The sequence below is a fragment of the Mauremys reevesii genome, linkage group 9 (assembly GCF_016161935.1).
Source record: "Mauremys reevesii isolate NIE-2019 linkage group 9, ASM1616193v1, whole genome shotgun sequence".
Classification (NCBI taxonomy): Eukaryota; Metazoa; Chordata; order Testudines; family Geoemydidae; genus Mauremys; species Mauremys reevesii.
Window position 1 is genome coordinate 31,670,273 of NC_052631.1, and position 26,141 is coordinate 31,696,413.

The window sequence follows — 26,141 nt, forward strand, 5'->3', positions numbered from 1 at the left end:
GCCCCCATTGGTGCTGAGTGCTGGACAAACACAGAATAGTAGATAGTCCCTGCCCTGAAGAATTTACGGTCAGTGATCCATGTGTGAAAAACAGTATGTGTTGTCTGCACAAAACTTGAAAGGAGGATGTGGTAGGTCTTCACTACAAAAAAGAGTGCTCTCAATTCAGGTTAGCTGACTTGAATTAAAATCCTAGTGAAGACAAAGCTGTTTGTAGTTTTCACACAAGTTAGCAAGTTTAACCTGTATAAGCAGTGTTACCTAGTGGATAGAGCAGTGGACTGGGACTCAGAAAATCTGGGTTCTGTTCTCAGCTCTGCGACTGGTTTGGTGTGTGACAATGGGCAAGCCACTTCTCTGCTCTGTGTATGTTTCCCCATCTGTATAATGAGGATAATGATATCAAACTCCTTTCTAAAGCTTTTTTAGAGCTACGGGTTAAAAGCACTATATAAGAACTAGTTATTATCCGAGTCTTTGTACTTAAGTCTGTCTATGTTGATCTGTTTCATCCATATGAAAGGATTACTATATGTAGGGGATAAAACTGCCACTTTGTGCTCAACAGTCTTTGCCTATGCCTGCATTATTGCTGGTACTTGTTCTGTGAGATGTTAATTTGCATAGTTTTGTTGTCATCTTCTATAGTCCTCAAACAAAGGACATTATTAATACTTAGCATCTAAGTAGTGTGTTTTCGTGTTTAAAGGCTTTACACTCACTGTGTAAGCTGGTTTCAGAATTATGTTGAATACTCATTACTGAAGTCTGCTGTTTTTCTATTCAAAGGTTACCTGTAAAGAGGGACGTGTCTGTGTCCTTTTTAGATTCGTATGTACAAATAAGTCCTGAAGGGATTTTAACCCTATCTCTTTTTTTAAACGTTAGACATATCAAGTTTTGACATTCCTATTTTTGCTGGAATACTGGTAACCTCTGGGCTTGGTAATTGCAACTCATAACTAGGAATAAAGCCATGTCTATTGAGAAAATTGCAACTGGTATAAAATACCTCAGCCAGTCTTTTTCACAACCACAATCACTGTGAACCTATCACCCCAGTGCTCTGCTCTCCATGCTGCTGTCCAGTGAACAGGCTAGTTCAAGATCTATGTCCTGATTTTCAAAGCCCTCCATGAGATTGGTCCACATCTGATCAATTCCAAGTTTTCAGCGAATGTTCTAAGTAGCACTGGCCAGAACCCTATTGATTTATGGGGAGGAAATGGGGGGACAGATGTAGCCTCTGCCATATGTTGGAGCACAACCACAGATTCCTGCACCTCTGCAATTTTTTATAGATCAAACAACTCTTTGATAGCACCTATTAACACATTTTAGCATAACAGTATCCCAACTCAGCTGTGCTCACAGTAGAGTCCAGTAGAGTTGAACATGTTGACACCCTGAATGACTTGTCTCCCAGACAGAAAGAATAATGGTGGAGAGGGAAAGTGGGAGTGCACACAGCTTCTGGCATGTGGGTGGCATAGTGACCCCAATGTTGTGGGAGGAGGAAATGGGACATACAGACTACCTGGCAGGGGACATTGGGAGACCCTGGTATTGCGGGAATGGGAATGCACATAGAGTCCCTCCCATGGGAGGAAGATTGAAGGACCCTGTTATGGGGTTGGGAAACACAGAGGCCCTGGAATGGGGGAAGAATAGGAAACACTGGCACATGGCAGAGGGGAAAATGGGAGTGAGAAATGAATGGGGTACTGTTTTCTAAGTGATAGTTTCAATCATTGATTATGGGGCTGTAATTGGCTCATAAGGATCAGGTGCTGTCAGTTGAAGGCCAGCATATAACACAATACTTTTGCAACAACTCTTAGATATTTTTCAGTGAAAACACCTATATAAAAATTATTCTTTAAAATATCAGCTAACAAGATGACAATAGGTAAACAATACTTATGGATATGTGCAACTACTCAAAGAACAAAGCATGTGTATTCCACTCAGGTGTGTGTTCAAGAAAAGGACACATTTCCAGAGATCTGCACCTGAAGCAGCATGTCAGGGAGCAGGCACTGAGACTTGGCTCAGTCCCGGGTCTTCGACAGATCACCCAGCCTCTTGGGCTGCTAGGGAGGCTGCAATGGTCCCTGACAGAAACATGGACTTAGATTCTTCTCCTCTGAAAAGGGGGACTTGGTCTTTGTCTTTATGGCTTCCCCAAAAAAAGGACCCATAAAACAGACCAGAGCCACTCCAGCACAAATAAGGACTCTTCCTCCTTGTCACGGTGTATGCACACCCCATCCCCCTTTGGGGCAGGGCAGGGTGGTGATATCACCATGGTTAGTCTCCCTGGTGGCCTTTGGGGTGCCCGCGGTACAGCCCAGAGGTGGAGGTTACAGCCTAATGGCCAGAGTCAATATGGCGGTCCTCGGACACAGGGCAGCACAGCCAAATCGCTAGAGTCAATATGGCGGGGGAAGGTGGGGGCCACCACCAGGGGGGTGACGGCCCAGGTAGGGGGCCCTGAGCCCACCCAATCTCACTCAGGTGAGAGATACCACTCGCTCACCCTCCTGGGTCACTTCCTACTGTAGTTCCAGAAGCTGCTGTCCGTGGGGCATCAGGATCGCCGAGCTCTTCAGCATGGAGGTTCGTCCAGGGTTCCTTGAGTTCCAGGCCTCCAATCTGACTCACAGGGTCTCTGGCTCTTGCAGGCAAGGGCCGTGGCGGCTTTTCCCCTGGAGCTTCAGCCAAAGGGCCTTCCCCTCCGGCTGTCAGCCTGGAATGAGCTGGGCTGCTCCCTTTTATACTTTGGCAGCAGTTGGAGCATGCCCTGATGGGTGGGACTTCCACAGCCCATAGTGTGGGGTTAACCCTCTCTTCGTGCACACCCCCTCACACTCCTCTTTTGAAGAAGGATATGGAATATCGCCAGAACTCCTCAGGTACTCAAGGGAGAGCTGGGCCATCAACCCTTCTCCTTGGTACCATGGAGGGAACATATCAGTACTATGCTGTTGACTCCTGTACTGTCTGTGGGATGGCTGTTGAGTCCACTGTTCCAGCACCAGCTTTATCAGTACCAACGATCCCACAAACTTATGAGGCAGCAAAGAATTTGCTTTGCTGCTTCATCCCAGATTCTCTTGTAGTCTAGGAGTCCTTTACGAGAGGAGGACTGATGTTCTCAGCACCTACAGCTTTCGTAACAGGCTAATCCTCAGACTGGGCACCAACTGCATCTTACTTTTTGGCACTGTTGATGTTGTCTTTCTCGGTACAGAGTCTCGACATGCTTCCCTCCATGCCTTGGGGCCCATTTGCAGTACCAAATACCATTCTGCCATCTGCACCAATACTGGCTCTTCTCAATGGACCACAGACAAATCAAGGCACATAGTGGCCCCTTCAGGATTGGCACCCCCATTGTGTACTGACTATTCAGATGGTTCCTTACGGCTGTGTTAGGAGTCCTGCACTTTGTCATCCCCTCCTAGGTGTTCATCTAACAAGCCTACACTACCTCCTAAAGGAGAGCATCGTATAGAGAACAGGACCATTCATATAGTCATGATAGATCCTGCTGGCCTTGTTCCTTTTGGTTGCCTATGCCCCTCATGCTTCTGCAGTGGCCCTTTTGGAGCCCTTGGGATGTGTTTCAGGTCTCAATCACTGTCACACACAAGGAGATCACCAGGCTGTTTTCTAGGTGCCCTCCAGAGCCATCTATGTTGTAGGCCCATGCAGATATTGGTTCCTTATAAGCAACAAACCATTGTCACAGAAGCCATTTCTACCACAAGAGGACCCACTGACCCCGGTACATCCCCTACACCAGATGTTTCATTAGCCCCAGATTCCTCCCCCTCCAGTTCTTGAGGGTATTAAATCTTATCAAGACCTACCAGGAAGGGTTGCTGCAGCATTGGGCATTCAATCTAAGTTTGTGCAAGAGAACACTCACAAGCTTGTGGACATTCTTGAGACATCATCTCCTGGGAGCATTGCTCTCCCTTTTAATAAGGCTCCTTTAGAACCAGTGAAGGCCTTGTGGCCCATGTTAGCCTCCTTAGCTCCTACAGCCAAGTATGCAGACAAACAATAGCATATTCTGATGCAAGTCTTTTAGTGTTTTTATTTACACCCTGCCACAAGCTCCCTCATGGTCACTGCCACCAATGATTGGTCATGACAAGGGACATTCAAATTGATTCCAAAAGGGAAAGAGTCCAAGAGATTTGACTTGTTGGTGAGAGAAATTTATTCCCACGTCCTCTCTCCAGATGTGTGTAGCTAATCGGGAGACACTTTGTTACCAAATATGATTTTGTAAACTGGGACAGTGTCCGAGTTTACAGATAAACTGCCTAAAGATGCAAGGGAGGAGTTCAGGGTTTTCCTGGCAGAAGGTCAGTTGGTGGCCAAGATGTCACTCCAGTCAGTGCTCAATGTGGCAGATACTTCTTCTAGGGTAATGGCCTCTACAATTACATGGAGAATCTCGTGGTTACAGACGTCTCTGACATCCAGCAAACCACAGAGAACCTCCCTTTTAATGATCAGTTTTTACTTTCTGACAAAACTGATCAGACTTCATACTCACTTAAAGACTTCTGTTCTACACTCTGTCCATTGGGTGTCTGTACTCCAATCCTCAAGAAATATTGGCACAGGAGCCTGCAACAACAGCAGCATTTTCAGCAGTATTACAGGCAGCCTAGTTATCTCCTGAGGCAGCATGATTTTTTGAGGAGGAGGGCACAAGTCACAGAGAAGGAGGTCCTCCAGTTCCAACTCAAATCCACCAGTTCATCCTCCAGCATTAGGGCCCTACCAAATACCATACCATGCCACCATTACTTCTGCATTGCTGCCTTCAGAACTAGGTGGCCGGAGAGTGGCAGCTGCTGACTGAGGGCCCACCTCTGCAGGCAGCAGCCCAGAAATAAGGGTGGCAATACCATACCATGCTAATGCTGCTGCTGGCGGTGGCTCTGCTTCAGAGCTGGGCCCCCAGCCAGCAGCTGCCACTCTCCAGCTGCCAAGGTCTGAAGGCAGTATCACCACCACCAGCAGCGCAGAAGTAAGGGTAGCAGTACTGCAACCCCTACAATACAACCTCCCTACAATAACTTTGCAATCCCTCTCCCCCAAAGTCCTTTTTGGGTCAGGGCCTCTACAATTACACCACCATGAAATTTCAGATTTTAATAACTGAAATCATGAAATTTACTACTTTTAAAATCCTATGACTGAAATTGACCAAAATGGACCAAATGGTAGGACCCTTTCTGGCATCTTTAGCGAAGCAGCACATTTGACTTCTCTCTTGAGGCCAGTAATACAGTCACCTGTTATCATCCTTGTTCCAAAATGGTTGGGAAATAGAAATTGTCCAACTTCCCCAATGGCTGGGAAGCCATAATAACAGACAAGTGGGTCCTAAGCACTGTCAGACTGGGGATACTTTATCCAGTTCCTCTCCATCTGCTTCTCCCACCCTTTAGGGTCCCAGTGCTTATGACCCAGTGCTCCTTCAGGCTCTGCTCTCAATAGGGGCAATATAAGAAATTCCCTTTCAACATTGGGAATGAAATTTTATTAATCAGATTTTCTGATCCCCTAGTTTAAGGGGGTCCCGAGACTCATGCACAACTTTTGAAATCTCAACAAGTGCATCAAGAATATAAGATTTGCGTGGTTTCTATAGCATCAGTCTTTCCCTCCCTAAATCACAACAACAGGTTTACTGCTCTTGATCTCCAGGACGCCTACTTCCATGTGACAGTATTGCTAAGTCACAGGAAGTTTCTGAGATTAGTAACAGTAGGTCAAGATTATCAGTACTCTACTTCCCTTTGGATTGTCCTTGGCTCCACGCATATTTACTAAGTACAAGGCAGTGGTGACAGCCTTCTTGTGGAGGAAAGAAATTCACATCTTCCATTAGCTAGATGATTAACGTGAGGCAGATCCAACATGAAGTTCTTCACCATGTCCAGGGCTTAAATTCAGGTGGAGTCCAGCGGAGCAGTGCTCTGGTAAATATTTTCAAACCCATGGGAGCCCTCGCGGCTCCTGCAGGATTGGAGCCCCGTGGGTTCATCCCACCACCGGGCTAAAGCTCCAAGCTCCTGCAGCTGAAGCCCGGAGCCCCGAATGGGTGTGGGGCAGGCTCCAGGAAATAATCTCTCGGAATTTAAGTCCTGACCATGTCTCGATCATCTGTGACTCATGCAGAACAAAGGAAAGTCATAATTAGTTCCAAGACAGAAAAGCAAGTTCATTGAAAGCCTAATTGATTCTACTAAATTGATGGCTTTTCTCTCTCAAGACAGGTTTCAGGTGATTCTCCTGTTGTGCCCATCTCTCAAGTCTCGCCCCTTCAGGGATGTTTAAGTCTACTAGGCCACATGACTTCATGTGCTTAAGTGACCTTGCTTGTCATGCTAAGCCTGCACATCATTCAGGGATGGCTGAACATAGTCTATCAAATAAAGAGACTGTCCTTGGACAAGTTGATCGAGGTTCCTTCTGTGGTCCCTAGAGTGGTGAATGGATCAGAAGAGTGAATGTGGAGGCGTACCATTTGCTTGCCCCCTTCCAGCCAAGAGGATGTTACTGACATCTTTCTGATAGGGTGGGGTGTGCAGCCATGGGATTTGCAAATCCAAGCTTTGTGGATGGAGCAAGAAAGCAGCTCTTCATATCAGTGTTCTTGAGCTTTGAACAGTTTACAGAGTCTGCCATGCTTTTGATCTTCACATCAGTCGCCCAGATACTCCTTGACTATACATCTACAATGTACAAACAGAGGGAGCACAGTCCAATAAGCTCTATTGGAAAGTGATTAAACTCTGGCCCTTTTGCTTTAAGGAAGGCATTACTCCCATTACTGCTCCCTTACCTGGCTCCTGAATCAATTGGCCAAGCATCTCAGCAGGAGTTTCTCCTGGAATCATGAATGGTCCCTAAAGAACAGTATGTTGAGGACCATATTCAAGGCCTAGGGTATTCCGTCAGTCAACACTTGTTTGCAACAAAAGACAACAAGAAATGTTGTTGATTTTTGTTCTCAAGTAGTTCACAGTTTAGGCTCAATGACTGATGCCTTTCTGCCGAGATGGGGAGCGGCACTCGTGTATTTTCCCCCCCATTCCACTCATCCCTCAGGTCAGGTCAGATTGAAACAAGATTGTGCCGAGATAATGCTCAGTGAACCAGCCTGGTCAAGATTGTGTTGCTTCTCAGATCTTCACAGACTCTTCAACCCCATGGCATTCTCTTCTTCCAGACCTGCTGTCCCAGCAGCACAGACAGATGTGGCTCCAAGATCCGAGCAGCCTGCACTTCATGGCATGGCTTTTGAGTGGGTAGATCAAGGGGAAAAAGACTGTTTTGTGGCAGTTCAGGAAATACTTATTAATAGAAAGCAATCCACTAGGAAGTGCTTCTTGATTCTGGTTCATTAGTCTGAGAATTTAGCCAGCAGGTGCTATGATCCAGGACATTATAGAGTATCTGCTTCACCTTAAATCCTTGGGTCTTTTTCGGAGTTCGCTGAGAGTCCACTTAGCTCCATTCTCAGAAATCCTTCCCCCCCATTCAAGGGAAGTAATTTTTTTCCAAACCCCATGGTGGTTAGATTTTTTTAAAAGGCATTTGTTTGCATTTTTCCTCCTGTAAAAGACACGCTTTTGGACCTTTACATTGTACTATCAGCCCTGATGGGTCCTTCCTTTGAGCGTTTGGCAACTTGTTCTTTGCTTCATCTCTGTCAAAAGATATCCTTTTTCATTGCAATTATATCAGCCAAAAGAATAGGTGAGCTTCAAGCTGATGGCAGATCCTCCATATACCCAATTTTTCAAAGATAAAGTAGCCTTGAGGTCACATCATCAGTTTTTAATTAAGTAGTGTGGGCATTTAATTTGACCCAGATAATATGCCTGCCTGTTTTTTCCCCAAAGTTGTACTCAAATGAATATGAAGAGTGCCTTCATACTTTGGATGCAAGGCAAGCACTGGCCTTTTGTCTGGACAGCACTAAGCCTTTAGTTTGTCTCTTTTGCGGTCAGAATTAAAGGTCAGATAACTTCAGCACAAACAATTTCCAAATGGATTATTTCTTGCATCACCCATCCACTGCACAGACTGTTGGCCCATTCAACAAGGGCTCAAGCTACCTCGGTAGCATTTTTGTGGTATATTCCCATATTATTGGACATCTGTCGGACACTGGTTCCCTGTGCATCTCTCCACTCACCATTGCACCATCACAACAACTTCAAGATCTGATGCAAACTTTGGGAAAGCAATCCTACAGTCACTATTTAAGTAGATTCTGAGTTCCACCTCCTAACAGCACTGCTTGTGAGTCACCTGAGTGGAATACACATGTGCAACCACTCAAAGAAGAAAAAATTATTACATCTTCAAGAGGTGGTTCATATGTGTATTCCATGACCTTTCCCCTCTGCCTTGGTGTCTTGAGACATGTTTCATTTCAGAGGAACTGAGTGGGGTCAGAGCAACACCACCCTTATATAGCCTTGGGAGGAGTCCCAGTGCGTGCACAGCCCCACTGGGTACTGCTGCCAGAAAGATCTGTTGTTCCAGCGTGCTGGGTGTGCATACACCTGAGTGAAATACACATGTGAATCACATCTTGAAGAACAGTTACAGTGCAGGTAAGTAACCACAGTCCCCCCTCTCCCATTTGTGTATGTTCTGGTTAAATGTTGTCATTGAAAGTTTTCATGGAAGAAGTGTGGTTTAAATGAGGTACAGAAAGGGAGGACGTTCTGAGCATCAGGAAGTCATGGAAGAATGAGCAAGGGCACGTGAGTAAAGGAAACAAAACAACCATTTGGAAGGGAGATTTGGGAAATGAGTAGATAACAGGAATTGGGAGTAGTGGGAAATGAATATGGAGGTCTAGGCAGAGGAGTTTACAGCCTTGCAGTTGAAGAGAGAATGTCTGAACATGATGTGGAAGGAGGCGGGGAAGCCAGTGAAGGAATATGAGGAAGAGTGAATTAGAGCAACATGCAAGCAGGATGGTTTTTACAAATAGCATTTTGTATAGCCTAGAAGAAGATGAAATGACATGGCAAGAGGCCGGAATTGAAGACATTGATCTTGACATGGGTAGGAATTTTAATTTGAAGATGAAGAGGGAAGGGAACTTTTAGTGAAGCCTTAAGGATGAAGGCTTTGGCATTAGCCTGGATATGTATTGGCAAAGGAGGAGACAAATCATATGACACTGAGATTGTGAGCCTGGTAAAAGGATGATGATGATGTCTATCAGCTTATGGAAAAACCCAGAGAGGGAAGATGAGATATTCAAAATTCTGGTTTTGTTATGGTTAGTTTGAGATGATGGCTATGTATCAAGGAGGTGATGTGAAGGAGCCATACCGAGATGCAAACAACAAACAAAAAGATTAGAGGTATCAAGAGAAATTTGAGATTTGTCATCTTAAAGATTATAACTAAAACTGGAAATGGATGAAGTCACCTAAGGCGAAAGTATAGAGGGAGAAAAAGATAGGGCGTATGGACAAAGATAGAACCCTGAAGGACTCTGATAGAACAGGAAAAGGTGGAAGCAAAATGCGTGATTCATGAGCTAGGAAGAGAACTAGGAGAGTGCAGAATTGTAAAAATGCAGAGAGGAGAGCAAGTGGAAGATGATGGGAGTAGTCAGCTGAGGTGAAAGTTGTTGATACCTTGAGGAGAACAACTCTGGCGATGATGCCCTTAAGCTTGAGAAGCAGGAAGTTGTTAGTGACATGAGTTAGAGCAGTTTCATTGGCATGAAGAGGTGGAAGCTGGATACAGGGTATACAGAAGAGAGTTATAGCAGAGAAAGTCAAGACAACTGGTGGGCATCCTCAAGGATGCCCTTAGTCAAAGGGAGATGGGCAGTAGAAAGATAAATGGGTCAAAGGGATTTTAGAATAAGGTATGTTACAGCATACTCAAAGGCTGAAGGAAAAGAATCAAGGTGGTGGAGAGAGAGGTTTAGGACTGGTTTCATTAGCCATGGGGAAAGTGGATATGTAAGATGAGTAGGTCACCTAGACCACTATATTCAGATGTTGTTTGGTGGGAACAGAGAGTTGCCCTCTGCATGCTCTTGGGGCGGGGGCAACGGGGAGAGGGAGAAACAGTTTTTCAAAATTCTGGTATATGCAATTTGCATGGACACCTGTGGACACATACAGGAACTTGCCCCAATCATCTACTAAAGTCTGTATTACCAATCAGCATTAATCCTTTCTGTCAGTATACTCATGGGCTTATTAAAACAGAGGAGTGGAGCAAATTGGGCACATTGGGTTTCAGTTGTTTAAATGCTTCTGTGATCGAATAGCTTGTCCATCATAGAGTATGCATTGACATGCAAATCTCCATGACAGGAGTACCAATTTTGGACTTTCCATCACTGCATTGGTGCCCAACAGATAACTATTTGGTGATGGTTTGCAATGGGAACTACCACTCTTGCATTGTGAGCAGAGCCCTCATCCTGGTAAAGTGACACTACAGTGACAGCACTAGCCCACTGTAAGTGTACAAAAAAAATCATCCAGATGTGGGTCTATTTTTGTAGGCACACCCATGAGTTTAACTTTTTATATTAAAGTATGTGGCAGCCAGTGGGTTCCTCTTTTTTGTGGAGTCAAGAGGATATTATTTCAGAAAGTATATAAGTTAAAATGTAACTTTTAAGGTAGGTAAAAATCTGGGGCCTGGTGAGTTGACAGTGTCTCGTTAAAAGACCTTGACCTTTTGTGAGGGTATGTTTACAAAGTACAAGAAAGAGAAGAAACTCACGTATTTCAAAATTTGACATAAGAAAGAGTTCACTAAAGCATTACTCATAGCTTACTGTTTAAGGGAATAATTTAGAATTCTGTTTTTTTTATCACTTTTCTTTAGGTAACATTTCAGTAATTGCATTACCAGTTTCCGGCACCAATTCCCCAGCTAAGATTTTGCCAAAAACCTTAGGACCAATAAACGTGAATGTTGGACCCCAAATGGTAAGTACTCTAACTCTGGGCAACATTACATTGTGTAACTATATGGATGACTTTCTGTTTACTAAACATAAAAAGGTTAAAAGTGAAAGTACAAACTACCACTGCAACTACTCCTCCAGCTATAAATGCCGTTGAAGAGACATAAGTGCTCCCCCTTGTATCCACGGGTAATGAAGTAGGAACAGTGTTCTTGGCACTCTACCATAACACCACTCCCAGGAGAGATTCTGTATGGGCATACATACCTACATGTTCTAGAGTGAGTGGAGGCTCCTTGTGCAAAAATATGCAGCTACACCTATTACGTGACATTTATCCTTTAATCAAAATTGAATTGAAAAAAAATTTTTCCCCTCCAGAATGTTGCCGCTGCTGTTGAATATTTTTATGTGCAACATTCCCTCCACACAAGAGGAGAGTGTGTGCCTGGTATTCTGTTGTTTGCCTAGAGTTTCAACTTATTGTTATATCTGTAACAGTGCTAAAAATGGTATGTTATTGTCTATACTAGCTAAGCAGTGTACGGCACTGGTTCAGGAGGATCCATTTTGAGAACTATTTTCAGCAACAGATCAATTTCTTAATGGATAGGACAGTAGTAGTCTTGCATGCATAAACTAGACATAGTAGTAAGCTATTGCTTGGAATACATGATATACAACAGCCATCCAAGGCGTTTTACAAGAATTTGTTGTAATGGTTTCTAGTTTGCAAAACCCATAGTCTTCAGTGGTTTCTGTCCAAGTTGGACAGGAAACCACAAGCACTATAGCTAGTCCTGCGCCTTGCATTTGGTATTAGCTAAAAGCCTTGCTCCTAGAGTAGTACTGAGCATTTTGGAATTAGTGTTTCAGGAGTTCCTGAAATGAACTTTCTAAGACATGTGCAATATTGATGCGCTAGAATGTTTTTACCCAAAACAGTGTTACTATGTGGATGCCATAAGTTATTGCAAAGAAAAAGAGTGAGAGAGAACCACAAAGTTAATACAATCACTGCCCTGCAAACACACTCCCAGTGTGTGCATATGAATTTTGTTTTTGTTTTTTGCAAAAATGGAACCTGTAATTCACAACTCTTGGCCGTGATAGCAATAGTGAAAACTGTAACAGAGAAATAAATTGGGCATTTTTACCACCCTGTCACCTCACTCATCTAAGCGCACACATTCTCTCCAGGGTTAGACAGCACAGTGGTGAAAACTCCTGACCTGCCTGAGTCCTGTCATGCTAAAGCTTTCTCTGTTGCTACCACAAGTGCTGAATTATGATTTCTGTTGTTGACCGTTCAGATACAGCCCCTGACGTGGGTGGGTGACTTTAAGCCCCTTAAAAAACGTGTGTGTGTGTGGGGGGGAGAATATAAGGGGCTGGAAATTACATCAGCCTCTAAGTGTAAATTCTAATAAATATTTGGTGTGTGTTTTACTTATCAGGAGCAACCCATTTCTGCAGAATAACATAAACTGAACAATTGAGTACTCTTAAGGGATACTGTCAAGTTAAAAACCATACTTCTGTTTGAATTATTTTATCTACTATTAGAAGAAACACCTGAGATTACTATAGCTTGAAAGATATTGGACAGAAAATGACTGTTCATTACTTTGACAGTTTTAGACTTCACTGGGGCTATTCATATGAATAAAGTTAAACACACAAGGCCTGAGCCTGCAAACTTGCCTACTTTATCAATATAAGAATTCTTTGTGTAGAGATAATTTCAATATAAATCTTTACTATAGGCAGCTCTTCTTTTTTTGTTGTGAGGTTTTTCTCACAGTAACAGGATAGAGAACTTTAAAAAAAAAAATAGAAAAACATGATTGCATAATGACAACATTTGACAGGGGAATCCAGCGGCAGGTTTAGGAGTAATTTCAGACTCTAAACTCCTCTTAAAAAGGACCAGATTTAAGTTGAGCATAGGAGGGTTCCCTTGAAATACTCCCCATCTATTTTGGCAGATGCAGACTGCCCAGTGATCCAGTTTTGGGTAACTAAGGTCTTCTATGAATCTAAATGTCCAGTTAACAGTCAAATGTAAGTCAACCTATGGACACACTCCCACTAAATTTTACATGACATTTTTCTTCACTGACTTCTTGTTTTAGAATAAAAGAGACTATTAGTTTAGCATCAATTACACTTGATCTATGGGGGGGTTAATTTGACACTAGGTTGGATCTGTGTTTATCTCCTCCTCTTACTGCTTTTAGGAAGACGAGCATGCACCCAATCATACAGAGCGCACATTCATGACATCAGCAGTAAATTTAGTGGGCCAGAGCCAGGACAAGCTGCTGGAGATAGGAAACTGGCTGCTGCAACTGCTTCCACCATAATCAGACTCAGTGCTTGTCTACATTTGAAACGCAAGAGGGTTTTCCCCCATAAGTCTCTTTCTTTAAAGACCCACAAAGGAAATAGTGGGCATAACCTTACTATTTTTTCAACCGATTAGGCTTACTTTCTGCCACAGCAATTTTGATTCACTGGGTTCTGGTTCCACACTTTTCTTGTTTACCAAGCATGGTCCTTGAGTTATATCAGTAGGCCTTTTTGTTTGGACTAATTCAGTCTTTCTATTCCTCTTTCATACCTTTTTCCCATCAACATTTGTTATTTTAGATTATTGTGACATCTTATGAACCTTCATGTATTTTTTACAGTGAGCCTTATATTTAGAGTAAATTAATAGGCCCAGTTATCACAACACCCCTGACTATGCTGTTTGAGCACATTCCAACACCTCAGCAACATGACTAACATCTTAACGTGTAATATGTAGTTCTTTTCTCTCTTCCTCCCCTCTGGGGAAAACTGCATGTAAATTTTTTGAAACTTACATTTAAAAAATGAATATGTGCTATGTATTTTTTACTAGGCCAGATTGAAGGAAATGCACCAGCTTTGAATGAAAGTTGGTGTTATTTGTGGTGGTCCTTAGATCCTGTGGGAATTCATAGAATCATAGGGTTAGAAGGAAGTGCAAGGGTCAGTCATCTAGTCCCCCCCCCCAGCATTCGTATCAGGCCTCAGAACATTAAGCACCTTTAACATAAGGCCCAAGACCGTGAATTTGATGTAATATTCTGTGCAGCCAGAGCATAGTGATGGAAAGCTTGTCTGAGGGTTGGTGGTTTCATGCCTCACTATATTGCATTGCTGTATCCAGATGACGAATCTAATCATACTCTTAAACTGTGTTCAGACTTAACCAGTTGTGGGCAGCTGTTCGATGATCCTCCATATGAGTTTCATTTTTATAACAGCATTTAGTGGTATTTATTTATTTACACTATTTATGTGTTCTTGTCTACACTGTGCATATGAATCTTGTTGTTATTAAAGTAAAATGCACCCAATCACTCACAGGTAACTCCATACATAAACAATCAACCATCACACCACCACCACCAAGTGTCTTCATTTGCTCATCTTCAGGTCTTCATGTATCTCTCAAGATATTGATCATCATATAGGTTTTTCTTTATTATAAAGCTATTTCTTTAAGCAATATTTTTTATAAATAGAATGGACTCAGAACTTATTTTAACTGAACATATGCTAAGAAAAGAGTAAACACATCAGTTCACATCATGGAGAAAAGCCATCAAAACATCCCTTTAGCAGCAAATGAATACTGTTGAGATAAAATCATAAATTTAGAAAATGTTTCCCTAGCTGCTGTAGTAATAACATCTTACACAGTTAGGGAATAAAACAGAATACTAACATTTTGATGTAATTTTAATTAATTTACTACTTACATTTACTTTTTAGCATTTTAGTTAGGCCCTATAAGAATGTATATAAATAAAAGCAACATGCATCTTTTTATGATTCACAGTGGCTGCAAAACTTTGGCATGCATAAGGCCACTCTCTGAACTCTCTGAGTTGCAGGAATACCAAGATGAGAGCTGCCCTAAGTTGGGGTTCCCTAACTGTGGTGGGGCAATAGACGGAACGCATATCCCCATCTTGGTACCAGACCACCTTGCCAATCAGTACATAAACCGCAAAGGGTACTTCTCAATGGTGCTGCAAGCACTGGTGGATCACAAGGGACGTTTCCACCGACATCAATGTGGAATAGCCGGGAAAGGTGCATGATGCTCGCATCTTTAGGAACTCCGGGCTGTTCGAGCAGCTGCAAGAAGGGACTTACTTCCCAGACCAGAAAATTACCATTCGGGATGTTGAAATGTCAATAGTTATCCTTGGGGACCCAGCCTACCCCTTGATCCTGTGGCTCATGAAGTCTTACACAGACAGCCTGGACAGTAGTAAGGAGCAGTTCAATTATAGGCTGAGCAAGTGCAGAATAGTGGTAGAATGTGCCTTTGGACATTTAAAAGCTCACTGGCGCTGTTTGCTGACTAGGTCAGACCTCAGCGCAACCAACATTCCCACTGTTATTGCTGCTTTCTGTGTCCTCCATAATATCTGTGAGAGTAAGGGGAAGACATTTATGGCGGGGTGGGAGGTTGAGGCAAATCACCTGGCATCCCATTTTGAGCAGCCAGACACCAGGGCGATTAGAAGAGCACAGCAAGGTACGCTGCACATCAGAGAGGCTTTGAAAACCAGTTTCATGACTGGCCAGGCTTTGGTGTGACAGTTGTGTGTGTTTCTCCTTGATGCAAGCCCCGCCCCCCTTGTTGATTTTAATTCTCTGTAAGCCAACCACCCTCCCCCCTTCGAAATAAAGTAACTATTGTTTTGAAACCATGCATTCCTTCTTTATTAATTAAAAAAAAATGAGATAACAGACAGGGTAGCCAGGTGCGGTGGGGGAGGAGGGAAGGACAAGGCCACATTGTTTATTGTAGCCACACTAAAAATCAAACTGTTTGAATGACAGCCTTCTATTGCTTGGGCCATCCTCTGGAGTGGAGTGACTGGGTGCCCGGAGCCTCCCCTTTCCTACATTCTTGGGCATCTGGGTGAGGCGGATATGTAACTTGGGGAGGAGGGCATGTGGTTATACAGTGGATGCAGTGGGGTGGGGTCTGTGCTCTTGTTCGCTTTCCTGCAACTCCAACAGACACTTCATCATGTCCAATTGCTCCCCCAACAGACGCTTCAGCATGTTTGTTTGCTCCCCCATTAGCCTCAGCATTCTGTCCTGCCTCCACTCTTCGCGCTCACTTAATTCTTTCCTGGCCTCTGCCACTGAACGCCTCCATGCATTAAGCTGTGCCTATCAGTGCGGGAGGACTGCATGAGCTTGGAAAACATGTCATCGCAACTGCATTTTTTTTTTGCCTTCTAATCTGTGATAACCTCAGGGACGGAGATGATGGGGGAGCATAGAAACATTTGCACCTGGGGGGAGATAAAAAGAGAGAGTAAAATTTAAGGTGATACATTTCTGAGAACAAAAAGGAGACTCTTTCACAGTGAATCAAGCAATTCACAGCAGACAGCACATGTGCTTAGGTACAAGGTTGCATTTTGCCTTTTATATTGAGCGCCTGCTGGTGTGGTGACACATCACACATGACTTGGCAACAGTATTCAGTTTCCAGGCAGCCATGGTAACCCTTTTGGTATGTGGGGTTGGCTTCTTATGCTTTCATAACATGTGGGAATGTTTTCAAACTGCCGCGCCCTCCTTTCCCAGAGCAAGCAATGGGTTGGGTTTCACATTTAAAAGAAAGGGCTGCAGTATTCAGGTAGATGTGCAGTACACACCTACCCCCACCTAGGGTGACCAGACAGCAAATGTGGAAAATCGGGACGGGGCTGGGGGGTAATAGGAGCCTATATAAGAAAAAGACCCAAAAATCGGGACTGCCCCTATAAAATCAGGACATCTGGTCACCCTACCCCCACCCCACCGCACGGCTATTCTCTGGGATGATCCCTTCCCCCGCTGCGTGGCTATTCTCCGGGATGATCCCTTCACCTCTTTCCCACGCCACGTGGCTATTCTCTGGGATGGTCCCTTTTAGCCAAGCACAAACAGCCCAGCATGAACGAGGTCCTTTTACTGTTCCCTTACAAAATTTCTCCTATTTCAACCTGTAGCCTGATTTGGGGTATGTTAGTAGAGTTGATGTAATTTATCCACTTAATATACTTTTATTTGATTAATTAAATTTTAATTAATTAATATTAATAATAATTATTGGATATTAATTAGTATGGGTTTGGCTTGCCAATATGTTTGATCAGAAGATAAAGTTCGTCCTGAATCAGGCTTTACAGAGTTTATAAAAGGAACTTCGGGGTTATGACAGGAGCTTACACTGAGACAAATATAGTCATAAAGACCTTTTTATTAAAATCAATGAAACGATAAGCAAATGTTAAAACAGTTCAGGATTACAAAGTTACAAATATTATAGTTCTTTAAGATCTATATTTATGATTTATGCAAACTTGAATACTCACACTCTTGGTGCAGCAGCACCTTGGGCGTTTTTCACACCTCTGGCAGAGGAAGTTACTGCAAAATTGTTTGCGTTCTAATTTAACTCTATATATGCTAAATGCTTTAACTAAAATAAAATTATAAGGGAAATTAAATCCCTTTTCACTTACAGTTTTGAAAAGAAATAAAACTGCGGCCTATTAATAGTGAATAGCCGTCGTAGATGGGTAACATCGATACGTAGATGAAGATGGAGGCAATGGAGAGTAGACAGGAGCAGATAGATGGGTAAAATTGCCTGTCTAATGGTGAATTGTCTCACCTTTTTATAGAGCGTTAGTCGGAAATCCTTCCTCTTATGCCCAAATTTCATCTTTCCCCCACGGAAATGTTAGGGTACGTTTGCCCCATAGGCTAACGTGTATGTGCGTATGAATGACAGGCATGTACGCATTTGTGGTGTACTTGTTAGATTTGTGGGCAAAAATCCCCTTTTTCCACCCTTTACTGTTATTGGTTCAGTTAAAGGTCTCCAGACATCTGCAGAGGTATTTTGTCTTATTATCACTTTTCTGAGTAAGGGTCCCAAAATGTGCTGAAGTTGCCTTAGCGTCATACAGGATGTTTGACCTGTAGGTTTCTTGCATTTCAGCCAAACTTATTCTTAATATAAATCTATAAGCCTAGTACATCAAATACTTAAATTCATAAGAAAGACATTTATACAGACCAACAGATTAATCCTCAGAGCTACAAACCAGGTGACCATGAATGATATCACTCTACTGAGGCTAACACAGAAAGATATAGACCGGATGTTGCTTGAATGCAACCAAAACCCAGGACCATTCGCTACCATGCTTTGTGCTGCAGTGATTCCAGAATACTTGCTACTGGCTTGGAGTAGTAAAGTGTCCTACTGTGGAGGATGAAATAAGGCAGCCCTCCCTAGAAACCTTCTGCAAAGGCTTTCGGTCTCCCTTTCGGAGCTTGTTTGCAATTCTGGGACTGCATGGTCACCTGTGCTGCTGAGTGCTGCTGGGCTCGCCACGCTGACCAAACAGGAAATGAAATTCAAAAGTTCTCAGGGCTTTTCCTGGGAAGCTGGCTAGTGCGTCAGAGTTCAAAGTGCTGTCCAAAGCGGTCACAATGGAGCACTCTGGGATAGGTCCCGGAGGTCAATACCATCAATTTGCGTCCGCACTACCCCAAATTCGACCCAGCAAACTCTATTTTAGTGCTACTCCCCTCGCCGGGGAGGAGTACAGAAGTTGATTTTAAGAGCCCTTTAGGTTGACAGAACGGGGTTGGTTATGTGGACGCATTCATTTTTAAATCAACCTAACATGGCTAAATTCGACCTAACCCCATAGCATAGACCAGGCCATAGTCCCCTGAATGTCTAAGTCACTTCTGAAAGTAGGATTTAGGCATGTTTGCAATTTTTACCGGCAATTTATAAGAGTCAAGAAATAAAATGTTCCAGAGTCTGGGTTACAAATACTTTAGGGATATAATTTAATTGTATTTGTTGGTTAATGGTTTGGTTTTGGGGGTTGTTTTTTTTTTTTTTGGTCAGTTTTGGGTGGAGGAATTCTGCAAGGAATGATTCCTGGCCCTACACTATTTAACATTTATCAGTGACCTGGAAAAAAATCATCACTGATCAAATTTGCAGATTACACAAAGATTGGGGGAAGTGGTAAATAATGAAGAGCACACATCAATGATAGAGAACCATCTGGTAAGCTGGGTGCAAACAAACAAAATGAGTTTAATACAGCCAAACAGAGCTATAGAGTCATTGAGTTTAAGTCCAGAAGGTACCCCCGGATCATCTAATCTAATCTCCTGTATATCACAGGCCACCACCCACACACCAAACCCAGCAACCGAATTAAACCAAAGTATTACAGCCTTTAGGAGACTAACCTATTATGTGCCACAGGCAAAGCATAAGAGGGACCGAGGTGACCCACTACCCAAGTGCAATGTCAGGGAGTTGATTAAGTGAGAGATACCCAGATGATCTGGCAAGTGACCTGCACCCACATGATTCAGAGGAGGCAAAAAAACCACACCATCACAGCCAGTCTAACCTAGGGGGAAATTCCTTCCCAACTCCACCTATGTCAATCAGTTAGACCTTTAGCATGTGAGCAGGAATCATCCAGCCAAGTACCTGAGAGAGAGAGAATGTTGAGTATCACCTGAGTGCATTGGCTTACCCGGTCCAGTCTCCTATCTCCAACTGTGATCATTCCTGATGCGAATAGGAAGGCGAAAGGAAAACAAAAAACAAACAAACCCACCACCACCCACAATGGAGTAGGGTGGAAGGGAAAATTCCTTCCTGGATCCTGCAGGTGATCAGCTGAAGCCCTGAAGCATGAGATTTTAGGAACCTGTAAGGAAATACATCTGGGAACAACAAATGTAAGCTATATTTACTGGATCATGGGCTCTATCCTGGGAAGCAGTGACTCAGAAAAAGACCTGAAAAGTCATGGTGGATTATCAACTCATGTGAGTTTCAACTGCAGTGCTTTGACAAAAGGGCTAATGTCGTCCTTGAATGTATAAACAGGGGAATGTGGCATAGGAGTAGGGAAGTCACATTACCTCTTTGTTTGGCACTTGCAGTTGCTACTGGAATATTGTGGCTCATTCTGGTATCCTCAATTCAAGAAGGAAATTGATAAATTGGAAGGAAAAGCCATGAGTGTATTTAAAGGATTGAAAAACATACCTTATAGATAGACTGATAGACTATAAAAGCTGAATCTATTTATCTTAATAAAGAAAAGATTAAGGGATGACTTGATTACAATCTACAACTACCTATGTGGAGAAAAAAATTTGATAATGGCTCTTCAGTCTCGCAGACAAAGGTATAGCAAGATCCAGTGGCTGAAAGTTGAAGCTGTACACATTTAGACTGGAAATAAGGTAAACAGTGGGGGTGATTAATCATTGGAACAAATTACCAAAAATTGTGGTGAATTCTCCATCACTGGCAATTTTTAAATCAAGATTGCATGTTTTTTCTAAAAGATATGCTGCAGTTCGAACAGGAATTAAGTCAGGGAAGTCCTATGGCCTGTGTTCTACATAGATGATCACAATGTTGCCTTCCCAACGCACAGTCAACCTGTGGAACTCCAGAGGATGTTGTGAAGGCCAAGACCAAAACAGGGTTCAAAAAATAACTAGATAAATTCATGGGGGATAGGTCCATCAATGGCTATTAGCCGGGATGGGCAGGAATGGTGTCCCTAACCTCTGTCAGTCACTAGCCTGCTGTGTGACTTGAGGCCAGTTACTTTACCTTTCTCTGCCTCAGTTTCTCCATTTGTAATATGAGGATACTGATTTCAGAGTAGCAGCCATGTTAGTCTGTATCTGCAAAAAGAACAGGAGCACTTGTGGCACCTTAGAGACTAACATTTATTTGAGCATAAGCTTTCGTGGGCTACAGCCCACTTCGTCGGATGCATGGAATGGAACATATATTAAGGAGATATATATACACATACAGAGAGCCTGAAAAGGTGGGATTTGTCTTACTAACTCTGAGAGGTAACTTAATTGGCCTCTCAGAGTTGGTAAGACAACTCCCACCTTTTCATGCTCTCTGTATGTGTATATATATCTCCTCAATATATGTTCCATTCCATGCATCCGAAGAAGTGGGCTGTAGCCCACGAAAGCTTATGCTCAAATAAATTTGTTAGTCTCTAAGGTGCCACAAGTACTCTTGTTCTTTTTGAGGATACTGATGTTCACCTTTCTTTCGTAAAGCATTGAAATATATGCACTAAAAGTGCTGTTTAAGAGCTAAGTATTATTACCGTTTATTTTCTCCTTTTTATTGGCCAAAAACTGTGATTCCAGTTGAAAGAATTGGTTTTGTACACTGATTTAGGGTTACAAGCCTGGTTACAAGCCCTTCAGATAAAAGCTGAGTACATTAATTATATAGACGCAGGAGCTATAGAATTTCTCATGGGCTTTAAAGGCCAAATCTTTACTCAGTTAACTCACCCCACCTGAAATAAGCAGGACAATTCACAGGAAGAAGGTCAATAGGATTTGTCTCCAGATCTGTACTATTGGTGGTCTCTGTCAGTTGCCTGTTTAACCTTATCAATTAGGAATTTTCTATATTTATAACAATTTTCAAACAGTTATCTCTCATTTGGACATTCCTGGGAATAGTTACTGGGTTCTAAGAGAGTCCCACTTAAACTTGTTGGCTTCTGGAAACTGATTCAGCAGTTTTCAGAGTAGCAGCTGCATTAGTCTATATCCGCAAAAAGAACAGGAGTACTTGTGGCACCTAAGAGACTAACACATTTATTTGAGCATAAGCTTTCATGGGCTACAGCCCACTTTATCGGATGCATAGACTGGAACATACAGCAAGAAAATATTTATACATACAGAGAACATGAAAAGGTGGAAGTAGCCATACCAATTGTAAGAGACCAATCAATTGAGGTGAGCTATCATCAGCAGGAGGAAAAAAAAACTTTTGAAGTGATAAATGAGATGGCCCATAGAAGGTGTGAGGATACTTAACATGGAGAAATAGATTCAATTAGTGTAATGGCCCAACTATTCCCAGTCTCTGTTGAAACCTAAGTTAATTGTATCTAATTTGCATATTAATTCAAGTTCAGTCTCTCTTTGGAGTCTGTTTTTGAAGTTTTATTGTTGTAAAATTGCCACCCTCAAGTCTGTCACTGAGTGGTTAGAGAGGTTGAAGTGTTCTCCCACTGATTTTTGAATGTTATGATTCCTGATGTCAGATTTGTGTCCATTTATTCTTTTGTGTAGAGACTGTCCGGTTTGGCCAATGTATATGGCAGAGGGGCATTGTTGGCACATGATGGCATACATCACGTTGGTAGATGTGCAGGTGACCGAGCCCCTGATGGCGTGGCTGATGTGATTAGGTCCTATGATGGTGTCACTTGAATAGATATGTGGACAGAGTTGGCATTGGGCTTTCTTGCAAGGATAGATTCCTGGGTTAGTGTTTGTTGTAAGGTGTGCGGTTGCTGGTGAGTATTTGCTTCAGGTTGGGGGGCTGTCTGTGAGCGAGGACTGGTCTGTCTCCCAAGATCTGTGAGAGTGAGGGATTATCTTTCAGGATTGGTTGTAGATCTTTGATGATGCACTGGAGAGGTTTTAGTTGGGGGCTGAAGGTGACGGCTAGTGGTGTTCTGTTATTTTCTTTGTTGGGCCTATCCTGTAGTAGGTTACTTCTGGGTACTTTTCTGGCTCTGTCAATCTGTTTCTTCACTTCAGCAGGTGGGTATTGTAGTTTTAAGAATGCTTGATAGAGACAAACACCTACAAGATCTCTGTCTGAGGGATTGCAGCAAATGCGATTGTATCTTAGAGCTTGGCTGTAGACAATGGATCGTGTGGTGTGTCCTGGATGGAAGCTGGAGGCATGTAGGTAAGTATAGCGATCAGTAGGTTTCTGATATAGGGTGGTGTTTATGTGACCATCGCTTATTAGCACAGTAGTGTCTAGGAAATGGACCACTTGTGTGAATTGGTCTAGGCTGAGGTTGATGGTGGGATCAAAATTGTTAAAATCATGGTGGAATTCTTCGAGGGCTTCTTTTCCATGGGTCCAGATGGTTCAGCAGTGAAATGCTTGCTTAACTTTAGGCATTGAATACCACTGTATGTGTAGGTACCTTCTTCTAAATGACTGAATAGGACTACTATTATGCTTAAAGGTAAACATATCCTTAAGTGTTATGCTGAACTGCGGCCAAAGTGTACTTGAAATTTAGTTTCTTTTGTATGTGTCCAATGTCCCCTGTTTAAGAATTCTAAAGTTGAGGAGAGACTCAATTAGTTGATGATGGGTGTTTCTTTTTTCTGGATTAAAGTCTACATGTAAAATCCACAGGACTAATCTAAATTCAATCTTGGATCTCAAAATTGGGGGCCGGGGGAAATAACCGCACAAACACATACATACCCTAAATACAGTTCTGATTTTACAGTGGTCCACAACTTTTGTTGTTTCTTGTTTATATTGCAATGAAAACAAAAAATCTTACTTCAGTAAGAAGAGCAAATTATCATTCTAGCCATTGGAACGATGCATCTTTTAGTAAGATATCTTCAATTCTTGATTCCACTTCCCAGGTCAGTAAGAGGCTGGACACTGTACAGGTATTTCTTACTTTTTTTATAGCTAGGTCTCATAGTGGCACAGTAGGTGGTGTGTCTAGCAGCACGTATCAGCATAGAAACAAAGGACCAACATGCCTATCCTTCAGGTCAGAGGTTAGGTACCACAGTGCAGTTGCTGCAGGTGAACAGAAGGTGGGACATAAAATGTCAAAGAGGAAGTGGTAGGCAAATATATCCCATTCTTCTCCAGCCTAGACAAGAAAGTCTTTTTTTAAAGAACCAGGGGAGCAAAGAGTTCATTCAGAAAAAAGTCTGCTGTCAAAGGGGCTAAAGTATTAAATCAATGGCTTAAAATATTTTAAAGTACTATTGCAGCTAGATGTTTAGTAATTTTTGGCCACTTAGTCACAGATTTGATCACAATATTTAAATTCAGGATAAAAGATGGTTCATTGAAGTTCCAAACCCACGACACTGACATTTTATTTTATTTATATTAGTGTGCAGATCTTTATAATATCCTCACCCCTCTTCTTTTGTGTGGTTTTTGATCAGCAGTAAAATACTTAAAGATGGTATTTAAATAACTCTGAAGACCAATGGTGGTGAACACATCATTGCGATTAATGGGAACAGTCTTCACTTCTCACAGAGCTATTGTTTCATCTTGTCTTCCCACTCAGGCAAAACTCACAATATTAATTTATATCAACTTTATATTTTGAACTTTGCAGCCATAATGGCTAGCAACAGTTTTTTTTAGAAATGTTAGATTCTGAAGCAAAAGGTGGAAACCAGCACAGAAAGGTGCAAACTAGATCAGCCACCACAAAGTGGCTCTGTTAAATCTTCTGGGCTCCGCTAAACCTGCTGAGGCAAAATAGTTTGATGTTATCAGTTATCATATCCACTTTGGAGCCTTGCCAGGAGGACTTAGGTAAACCTAAGAAGGAGAGGAAAGTAGAAGCTTGCTCTGACCTCTTGTAGGAGCTCTCCATCTCTACTGTGACTTCTTGCTCTTTGCCCTTCCTACTCAGTTCTGGGGGTAGTACTCCTTCATAGTTTGGAACAAGTACTCACTGCTCACAACACTCAACTGGCTACAAACTTTTTTTGAGCAGTGCTTCTCCTGGAACTGAAAAGAGATATGGTGAGAGTCCTTTGGAAAACCAAGCAGTCATAAAAGTAGGGAGTTGGATGACTCTTCACATACTGCATCTATCCAAAGCACCCCGATCTAGCACCCATAGCAGTAGCATCATGTGTGCCTCCAATATCATTCTACTCACAGTAACATCTACTTGGCTGCTGCTTACTTTACCCCAATCCCACAATCCTCTGCAGCCAGAGAAGATAGTGGAACATGATTGCAAAGGATTGGAATCTTTGAGAGAAGAAAGGTTTCAGAGTGGTAGCCATGTTAGTCTGTATCAGCAAAAAGAACAAGGAGTACTTGTGGCACCTTAGAGACTAACAAATTTATTTGTCTCTAAGGTGCCACAAGTACTCATTTGTTTTTTTTTGAGAGAGAGCGTGAGAGAAGAAAGAGCAGCTGCTTTTGGGTTGTGGGAGGAGAAAGATTTAATGAGTTTGGTAGCCAGGAACTTCTTTAGGTCTTTGCTACTGGCTTGTTTTATGGCTTTGAAGAAGTGACCTTACTCTCAGTTCCCCATTTGTAAAATAAAGATAATACTTACACCATTCCTTGGAAGTAATTGGATGAGGATTAGTTAGTTTGTACTGGGTCTTGAAGAGATTGTTAGCCAATATACATATGTAAGGCATAGTATAACCAAATTAATAGGTATGATATGCATAGACATTGAGAAGTTATGTTATCTGAATATATTACACTCTTCCCATGATTCTATTCACCCACAGCCAGGATCCCACAACATTGCAAAGCTGAAGTCAGCTTTGGCATTAAAAAATAGGAAAACTTGTCAAAACAAAGATACATTAATATTGTGTGCCAAGTACTGTTAGGGAGAACTTTCATGACTCCTCAACACTTGGAATTTAGTATTCAAAAAGAGATATGGGAAAGTATAGGAACGTACCAAGGTCAAAGGTGGCACAAACCAGAGGGTTAAACTTAGGCCATGTCTACACTACCACTTTTGTCAGTATAACTTATGTCACTCAGGGATGTGGAAAAAAAACACCCCTGAGTGACATAAGTTACAGCGACAGAAGCGCCGGTGTGGTCAGAGGGAGACTTTCACGCGCAGACATAGCTACTGCCGCTCATGGAGATGGTTTTATTATGTCGACGGGAAAGCTCTCTCCTTCCGACATAGAGCGGCTACACAAGCAATCTTACAGCTGCATGAGTACAGCTGTGCCACTGCAAGCTCATTAGTGTAGATATAGCCTTAAACTTTAAGTGATTTGTAAAGAGTTATGTAGCTTATAAAATCATACACATTTCAACTAGTTGTATTTATAGTATCTTTGAAGCATACCTCCTATGTAAGGGGAACATTCTGCGAGATAAGAATTGCTTCCCAGAAGGAGGGTACATATGTCTCTTTTTCGTATTGTTCTGTTTTGTCTTTAGACAATAAATGTG

General features: G+C 42.4%; 1 protein-coding gene across 14 annotated transcripts in view; it reads left to right on the forward strand.

The window, feature by feature from the left end:
- The window catches only part of TFDP2 (transcription factor Dp-2), a 171,817-nt gene that overhangs the window by 83,386 nt on the left and 62,290 nt on the right, over positions 1 to 26,141 (forward strand). For all 14 annotated transcript variants that reach the window (XM_039488589.1, XM_039488590.1, XM_039488580.1 and 11 more), the window contains one exon: positions 10,921 to 11,024. In XM_039488589.1, the coding sequence (XP_039344523.1) occupies positions 10,921 to 11,024 (104 nt within the window). The remainder of the gene's footprint in view (positions 1 to 10,920; positions 11,025 to 26,141) is intronic.